We start from the raw sequence: 9,377 nt of genomic DNA, 5'->3' as shown, positions 1-9,377 counted from the left end.
GGACTTAAATGAGATTTAAGAGTTGATTATTGATTTTTACAAGTTAAAAATCGATTAAATCCACAAAAACCGAGATGGATACCAACGATTGATAGATAGGGCGATTTTGGCATCATTTTACATTATTTTAAGCATATTTATTTAAGTTGAATGAATGATTGTCATTTATTTAAAGTATTTATCTTGTTGTACCTAGTATGGCCTAGTTTATTTTAATCGTTATTACCCGAAATGAATGGGAATATCGATTTGTTTGTAATTAAATACGATCTCGTATCGTCGGTTTGTAATTAATTAATAGTTTTATTTATTTTATTAATTAATGTATAATAGGAATAGCTATGTAATTCAATTGTAATAGTTATTCTTACCTTTTTCAAAAGACGGATTACATCGAGACGGAGTCTATTTTTGGAAGGTGTTCCAAATCCCACTAGAAGGAGCCACTTTTGGAATGAAGAGGCAAGGGACCAAGGAGTTGGTTTCCGATATGTAATAATCTAGTTTTTATTAACTAGGTGGCCATACTAGGATTTTTTCATATGCTTACTTGTTTGCTTGTTTTTATTTTCGCGCATGCCAAAATCGCCATTCACATGCATTTTATCTTCGCGATTGTCAATTCACGTCATTTACATTCACCGACTTAGTTCACTTATAGGGAATTTATGACTAAATTGACAAGATCTCTCACATAACTAAAATTGAGATTAGCCTTACCAATTTGTAACACCTATGAATCTCTTGTTCATTAGAGCCACGCTCGCCCAAGCGGGGTGTTCTCTTTTTACCTTGATTAAGTAGGGTGGTAAGCGGTTATTAACGCCAAAATTGGTTGGACTCAACGGGATATAAGACGGTCTTGTGTTCATGGGCTAGTAGATGGATTTAAGGAAATTCGTCGACCAAGAGTTCTAGAGGTAGAATTAGTCAACGTGACTTACCGAATTTACACAATTATGGGATGTTTCGCCCAAGCGATGCTCATTTTTGTTTAATATTTGGGTCTTGGAATCATTTATATAATTTAGTGGGAGATCATTATATAAATGTTAAAACTTGTTAAAGATGTTTCACAAGTAAAATTAAAACATTGAATGTTAATTTTTCGTATTTTTCGTTCATTCTTATAAATGTATGACATCGCGCACTTCATCCTCCTTTCTCTATTTATTATTATACTCGTTTCGCTCTTTCATAGAAAGCGGTTTCTTTGAAGGAATTAATGATTGGTAACATGATTTACCTATTCACCTATATTAGCTTACAACGATTTTTGCGATTATTATACAACTTAACGTCTATACATATTAAAAAGGGATTTCATGTTGCAAACTCATATTACGAGATTGAAAGGGAGTCACATTTCATCAAGAGAGTCTTGATTTAGGAAGTGACACCTCCGTCATGATGATGACATATTAGTTTTAATTACTCAAGTGTAATTCAAAAGTTTGCGAAAAGAGTTTTCAAAAACACTTATAATACTCCAATATGATACCGTCAAATGGCTCACTTCGAGAAAGGCTAAATCGATTGTTTATGCGCTAAAGAGTTTTGGCATATGATAACAATTGAACGGTTTGGTAGTCCAATTTCGCAAGAAGTTGAGATTTTGCCACGTGTTACACTCACTTTATAGTAATTCACTCTTACTAAGTGTATAAAATATCACGAATGACATGAAGAGAGGTCTTCATGAGATTCATTTTTTGCTTGATTAAAGCAAAGAGGAATGTGAAAGTGCGTGGGAGTGAAGAAGTATCAACCCTAGATGTATGCGATAGAACAAAGTTGAAAGCGACATCTACTCAATGGATAGGTGTAATACTCCGTATTTTATATCGCTATTTGAGTCGAGTTAATTGTTTAGTCGTATTGATATCGTAAGATCGAGTTATTCGTAAACTTGTTGAGACGGGTTTAACTGAAAAAAGTCACGTTAGCTAGTCCTTTTACCAACCACGCTGACCCATGACACTTACCCATTTACCCAGGCACGTTTGCCCATGACCCATTTCCCATCTAACCTAACTTTAACCTAATTTTACCCTAACACTACAAAACTCTACTCCCTCACCCGCCTCCCTCATTTCAGCGACACAAATCTCAACCTTCACGCAAATAGAGAGAGAGAGAGAGTGAGTGTGGGTGTTGACGGCGCAGCAAGGAAGGCTTTAGGGTGGTTGTCGACGTCCGTAGGCGACCTTGGTGGCTGTTGTGGTGGCAGAAAAGGTATGAGTGCAACCCTCCCCTTCTGTTTTCGTTTTGTCTGTCGGGTTTTGGTTGTTGTTGTGTGTCTTAGGGAGGCGATGCTAGTGGTTGTTGACGGGGTAAGGGAGTCGTGTGGTATGTGTCGAGTGTGGTAGTGGTTGTTAGGGAGGCTATAGGCGGTGGTAGTGGCAGAGAGAGGCGGCATCGACACAGGGTAACAAACGGGTTAGATGCGGGTTTCAGGCAGGGTTTAGACGGGTAGGTTTGGGGTGGCGCCACCGTGGACTCGGGGGAGGTCGAAACGGCGGTGCCACGGTGTCTGTGTGCGTGGTTTGACGGCGAACAGAATGGTGGTGTTAGGTTAGGGTGCTGTTGACAACGGTGGTGGCTAGGGGGTCGTGTAGGGGCTGCTGTGGTGGCAACCACGGACGGTGGAGTGAACCAGGGGGGTTTTGTGGCCTTGGTTCGACTCACCGGCGGGAGTCGAACCCGGTGAGGGTGGTGGTAGGGACCCAGGTCAGACCCGGTGTCTGACCTGGCGGCTGTCACGGTGGAAAGGTGGCGCGTGTGAGTTGGGGTTTGGGTTGGAAGTCGTGGGTTGGGCGTGTTGTTTAGTCGGTTTGATTCATTTTCTTTATTGTTTAAGTATCGTAGTTAGTTAGTTAATTTAATTCCCGAGTTATTTAAAATAATTAGAGACGGGTTTTGAGTCGGGTTTGTTAAAATGGAAAAGCTGCTATATCGGGAAAGTTTCCATTTAAGGAAACTTTCCATTTTAAGAAGTTTCTATTTTTAGTAACTTTCTATTTTGGGAACGGGAATAGTTTAAGTAATTGTTTATCATTCATTTATCTTTCAGAGGGCGAATTTGGTGTGGAATATTACTGAGCACCCGAGTTTTGACTGCAGTACTGAGGTAGGGAATACACTGATTGAGTTCTTACGATTATAAAGAGTTGGCATGTTCGGTGATTATATAACATATCTGATTATCTTATTTATCTTGTTGAGTATTATTGTTTCATACGTTTCATATTGCATTTGCATCGGAGTTGGAGTTGGAGTTGGAGGAGATGAGATTATTGCGATTAAGGCCCAGGCGGGTTCTGCAGGACTTGCCCTGGTGTCCTCAACTACGAGCTGGTATATCGACGACGGTCGATTGATATAATCTGTCGGGGATCGGTATGGCTGGGCGTTCCGGGGATGTGTGTGATGGAGTTGAGAATGAAGGAGTATAGCATTGCATTCTTTATTTATATCGTATTACCTACTCAACCTCGCGGTTGACCCTGTGTATTCATGTACGCTGTGATGATCCATTTCTTGGGAGCGATTGACAAGTTGTTGAGACATTTGGAGCTGGCAGGGGAGAGAGCATGGATCACCTGACTTAGAGCTAGCCCACTTTTATTTTCGTTTAGCTATCAGACTTTATTTCCAGTTTTGAGACATGTTCCATTTCAGTTGTAAACATTTATAAACTTTTAATTTAAAGTACTGTTTATCTTTCCCTTTGTTATCTACTGCCTCGGGTTTCCGAGATGGTAACACCCTCCTTTATCTGGGGAGTCCTAGTCCAGGCCCTTAAATAAATGGGGGTGTTACAAAGTGGTATCAGAGCGAACGATCCTCAGGCCTAAACCAATGAATCCAATGAATATAGGAAGAGTCTAAATAAAATGAACCCCGGGATAGAACCGTTAGGAGCACACTAAAGGTAAGGGATGAGTTAGGGGCCCCTCACACACGAACCATTGGCCCTCTCGTTTGACCCGGGAACCCTGAGTATAAATGAGAGAAAAGGGTAGAAAAGTTGCATGATGTTGAGTATGAATTCATATATCGTTGCCTAAGTGTTAACTGATTGATATATTAATTGTTGCATAAAAGAGTTGATGGGAGGTTGTGGCATAATACTTTGCATGTTTTAAAGTTGATTCATACTTATATCTCTATAAAGTTTGTGTTAGAAGACTATGTCTAGTGATATGCGGTTATATGATCCCTAAACCATGCTAGGTAGACAAGTAAGGTAAGAAGTGATAGAATTGGCTAGAATTGCCAAGGTGATTTTGTGTTGCAGCTAATTCCAAAAATTTTTCTTATAGTCATGCCTCCACGAAGGAACACGGTACATCAACATCACCCAGGTGAGTTAGATCAACTGGCATTGGTGAGAATGAGGCCCTAAAGGCCAAAAGAATGGACCCTGCAAAGATGAGTACAATAGTGGCGAGGCATAACCCTACCATTTACACTGGAGAGGGGGAACCTCACTTGCTGGGAGATTGGTGTCGGGAGTTCACCAACTTATTCGAGCTGATAGCTTGTCCTGAAGAGCTGCAAGTAGACCAGGTTGCCCACTACCTCAGGGCCATAGCTGGGGAATGGTGGACTAGGAACAAGGCGGAGATCCGACATGTTGCTAGGGATATTGAGGAAGGATACGTGTCTTGGTTGGAATTTTAAGTGATCTTGACGGACGATTCATGCCGAGTTCGAAAGCTAAGCTAAGGGAGGAGTTCGATACGTTTAAGATGACAGAGGACATGACGGTGGATACATACCATAGGAAGTTCCGACTGTTGGCTTCATATATCGATGAATTTGCTAAGAACGAGACCATACTGGCTATGAGGTTTGAGAGGGGACTGACGGTGGATATCAAGAAGAGGCTCACAGCAGCTCCACCTACCACCGTTCAAGACATCTACCTGAGGGCTGGTGCTGTTGAGAGGCTCTCCGAGCAGATCAAGGAGGATAAGAAAGGAAAAGCTGAGAAGAGGAAGCCGGAAACTGTCAGTGATAATACTGGAGCCAAGAAGCTGAATTCAGGCAAGTTCGGTGGATACACCACCAATAGTGCTCCTAGGGGGATGAGGAATCAAAGCGGAGGCAGTTACAGAGGTGCTAGTATTGGAGGTAATGCGCCCAGGGTCACTTGTTTTGGTTGTGGGAAGTTGGGGCACAAGAAATGGGAGTGCTTAAGTTCTAGAGGAAACCAATCTGGGGGTTTCCGAACACCTACATCTGGGTTCAGTGGATCTCGAACAGCAGGATCAGGGTACAACAACTACCGTACTCCTAACACTGCTATGGAGGAGGTGCCCGATCTGGAGCAAGTAACAGTTATCAAGGAAGCTACAACAACTATCGAACCGTAGCCAAGAAAAACCAGCCAGCCCGGTGGTGGTAACTTCCGAGGAACGAGCGAGGGGAACAAGCAACCCAATACCGCTTCATCGAGTCGGATGGAGCTAAGTCCATGGCAAGCTCTTTGCCATGGGAAGGAAGCGACAAGGAGGATGCTCATGTCGTGACTGGTACATTTCTTGTCAACTCTAAACCCACCTTCGTGTTATTCGATTCTGGTGCTACACATTCATTCATATCTAGGGAGCATGTTAGAGCCTTGAACCTTACTGCATATGATAGAGTGGTCGATTACATTTATAGTACCCTCGGGAGAGTCTGTGTCTTGTGATAGAATCTATACTAGTGTACCTATCCAGATTGGGGAGGTTATCTTTCACTGTGACCTTATGGAGTTTCCATTGGGTGGTTTCGAGGTGATTCTAGGGATGGATTGGTTGGGAAAGTACAAAGCTTTCATTGACTGTTACCAAAAGAAAATATCATTGAGAGGACCTAAGGGAGTCGAGTAACCTACAAGGGATACGGTGGTCAAACCCAAAGTCAAATTTATCTCGGTAAATACCCTCAAATCGAGTCGAGGAAGGGAGACCGAGTTGATTTTGTGTCGGATGTGGGATAGAGAGTCTGAGACCCCTAGGATTTCTGACATACCTGTGGTGAGAGACTTTAAGGGGGTATTTCCGGAAGAGATTCTTGGGCTACCACCTAAGCGCGACGTTGACTTTTCCATTGATCTAAAGCCGGGAGCTGGACCTATTTCTAAACCACCATACCGTATGGGACCGAAATAGATGGAGGAATTGAAGAAGCAATTGGATGAATTGGCTGAGAAGGGTTATATTCGACCCAGTGTTTCACCGTGGGGAGCACCTGTCCTATTTGTCAAGAAAAAGGATGGAAGTTTGTGGCTGTGTGTGGATTACCGAGAGTTGAATAATGTGATTATCAAGAACCGTTATCCATTGCCAAGGATCGATGATTTATTTGACCAATTGAGTGGGGCTGGAGTGTTCTCGAAGATTGATCTGAGGTCGGGTTATCACCAACTGAGGGTAAAGAACGAAGATATTCCTAAGAATGCTTTCAGAACTAGATATGGACACTATGAGTTCGTGGTCATGCCCTTCGGATTGACCAATGCGCCAGCTGTGTTTATGGACCTAATGTATCGGGTGTTCAGTCCTTATCTGGACAAGTTCGTGGTTGTATTCATTGATGATATATTAGTTTACTCCAAGAATGAGGAAGAGCATGAGGAACATCTGAGGATAGTGTTGAGAACTTTGGCAGAGAATCAGTTGTATGCCAAATTGAGTAAGTGCGAGTTCTGGTTGAAGAAAGTTGCCTTTCTTGGGCATGTGATTTCTAAAGAGGGGGTGTCAATGGATCCTAGCAAGATCGAGGCTGTGACTAGATGGCAGAGCCCAAAGAATGTGGGCGAAATTCGAAGTTTCTTGGGACTAGCTGGATACTACAGGAGGTTTGTCAAAGATTTTTCGAAGATAGCAAAACCATTGACATCCCTAATGAGGAAGGAGAACAGGTTTGTTTGGGATGAGAGTTGTGAGAAGGCTTTCTTGACACTTAAAGAGCGCCTAACCACAGCTCCTATCCTTGCTTTGCCAGACGGGAATGATAACTTCGAAGTGTATACTGATGCTTCCAAGAAAGGGTTAGGGTGTGTGTTGATGCAGAACGGGAAGGTAATCGCGTACGCTTCTCGACAGTTGAAGACCTATGAGGAGAATTACCCTACCCATGATCTAGAGTTGGGAGCCGTGGTGTTTGCTCTTAAGTTGTGGCGACATTATCTCTATGGAGCGACTTTCAAGGTATTTTCTGATCACAAGAGCCTGAAGTATATCTATACTCAGAAGGAGCTGAACATGAGACAGATGAGATGGATCGAGTTGATTGGTGACTATGACATGAACCTACTCTATCATGAAGGGAAGGCGAATGTCGTAGCTGATGCTTTGAGTCGGAAGTCTATCCATGCCCGATCGGTGCGGATCCGGGGTGAGGATGCTTGGTGAGCTAAGGAAGATGGGGATTTACATGATCCGACGAGGTGAGACCATTGGAGATATGAGAGTTGAGCCGGAGTTGTACGAGGAGATTTAAGAGCTACAGAAAGAGGATGCTAGGATTCAGAAATGGCGCAATGCGGTAGAGCAGGCAGGTGTAGAACCTTACTCTAAATTCAGTATTCATTCAGATGGGAGCTTGAGGTTTGGACAGAGGTGGTGTGTGCCAGCTAACGAGGAACTGAAGAGGAAAATTCTTACTGAGGCACATGCTACTCCTTATTCTGTACATCCTGGAGGGGATAAGTTATACAAGGACCTCAAGAAGACGTTTTGGTGGCCTAATATGAAGAAGGAAGTTGCTGAGTTCGTGTCTCGATGTTTGACATGCCAGAAAGTGAAGGGTGAACACAAGAGACCGCAGGGGAAAGTTCAGCCGCTAGATGTGCCAGAGTGGAAGTGGGAGAGTATATCCATAGACTTTGTCGTCATGTTGCCTCGGACTCAAAGAGGTAACAACATGATTTGGGTGATCGTCGACAGGTTGACCAAGTCAGCTCACTTTATTCCCATGAAGGATACTTGGAGTAAGGCTGAGTTGGCTAAGGCTTATGTTCGATGCGTGGTAAAGTTGCATGGTGTGCCTAAAGATATCGTCTCCGACAGAGATTCCATGTTTCTATCCAAGTTCTGGCAGGAATTACAGTCATTGATGGGTACTCAACTGAAGATGAGCACCGCTTTTCATCCTGCTACTGACGGTCAGACAGAGAGGACTATCCAGACCCTCGAGGATATGTTGAGAGCTTGTGTTCTAGAGTTTGGCGGATCTTGGGAGGACAGTCTGGGGTTGATCGAGTTTTCTTACAACAACAGTTATCACGCTAGCATTGGGATGGCTCCATTCGAGGCACTTTATGGTAGGAAGTGCAGGAGTCCTGTGTGTTGGGATGATCGATCTGACGCTGTCATTTTGGGGCCAGAGATGATTCAAGAGATGGTTGAACAGGTACATATTATTAGGCAAAAGATGAGAGCTTCTCAGGACAGACAGAAGAGCTATGCTGACACTAGGAGAAGTGACATTTCTTTCGAGGTGGGAGAGAAAGTACTACTCAAAGTGTCGCCGATGAAGGGAGTTATGAGGTTCGGGAAGCGAGGAAAGCTGAGTCAGAAGTTCATCGGACCTTACGAGATCTTGGACAGAGTTGGAGAGGTGGCATACCGTCTAGCTTTGCCACTAGCGTTAACCAGAGTTCACAATGTCTTTCATGTTTCCCAGTTGCGGAGGTACTTGAGCGATCCATCACATGTGTTGAGTCCTGAGGTGATCGAGGTGGATGAGCAGTTGTCCTATCTGGAGACACCTTAGGAAATTTTGGACAGGAAAGTGAGGAAGACCAGGAATGGAGAGACAGCTTTGGTGAAAGTCTTGTGGACTAACCACAATGTTGAGGAAGCTACATGGGAGACTGAGGCTTTCATGAGGGAAAGCTATCCACACTTGTTTGCATGAGGTAAGTTCCGGGACGTAACTTTCTTTTTAGGAGGGTAGAATGTAACATTTTGTTTTATGGGTCTAAGTTCATGAGTTCTTATACTAGAAAATCTGTTTTGGTACCCACGGTGATGCTTGGAGGTTTGATAGATGAGCGAACTTCGGGACGAAGTTCATTTTAAGGGGGGAAGACTGTAATACTCCGTATTTTATATCGCTATTTGAGTCGAGTTAATTGTTTAGTCGTATTGATATCGTAAGATCGAGTTATTCGTAAACTTGTTGAGACGGGTTTAACTGAACGAAGTCACGTTAGCTAGTCCTTTTACCAACCACGCTGACCCATGACACTTACCCATTTACCCAGGCACGTTTGCCCATGACCCATTTACCATCTAACCTAACTTTAACCTAATTTTACCCTAACACTACAAAACTCTACTCCCTCACCCGCCTCCCTCATTTCAGCGGCACAAATC

At 43.3% G+C, this 9,377-nt stretch overlaps 1 protein-coding gene across 1 annotated transcript; it reads left to right on the top strand.

Moving 5' to 3' along the window:
- The first annotated feature begins 6,164 nt into the window (after positions 1 to 6,164).
- LOC141588313 (uncharacterized) lies at positions 6,165 to 8,916 on the top strand. Its single transcript, XM_074409760.1, has 6 exons — positions 6,165 to 6,488; positions 6,851 to 6,916; positions 7,507 to 7,686; positions 7,795 to 7,912; positions 8,219 to 8,690; positions 8,787 to 8,916. Exons 1-6 carry the CDS (start codon positions 6,165 to 6,167, stop codon positions 8,914 to 8,916), a joined length of 1,290 nt encoding a protein of 429 aa, XP_074265861.1.
- Positions 8,917 to 9,377: the final 461 nt, after the last annotated feature.

The sequence above is a fragment of the Silene latifolia genome, chromosome 6 (assembly GCF_048544455.1).
Source record: "Silene latifolia isolate original U9 population chromosome 6, ASM4854445v1, whole genome shotgun sequence".
Taxonomy (NCBI): domain Eukaryota; kingdom Viridiplantae; phylum Streptophyta; class Magnoliopsida; order Caryophyllales; family Caryophyllaceae; genus Silene; species Silene latifolia.
Note: the sequence above shows the minus strand (reverse complement) of the source record. Positions and strands in the feature narration are given on the sequence as shown.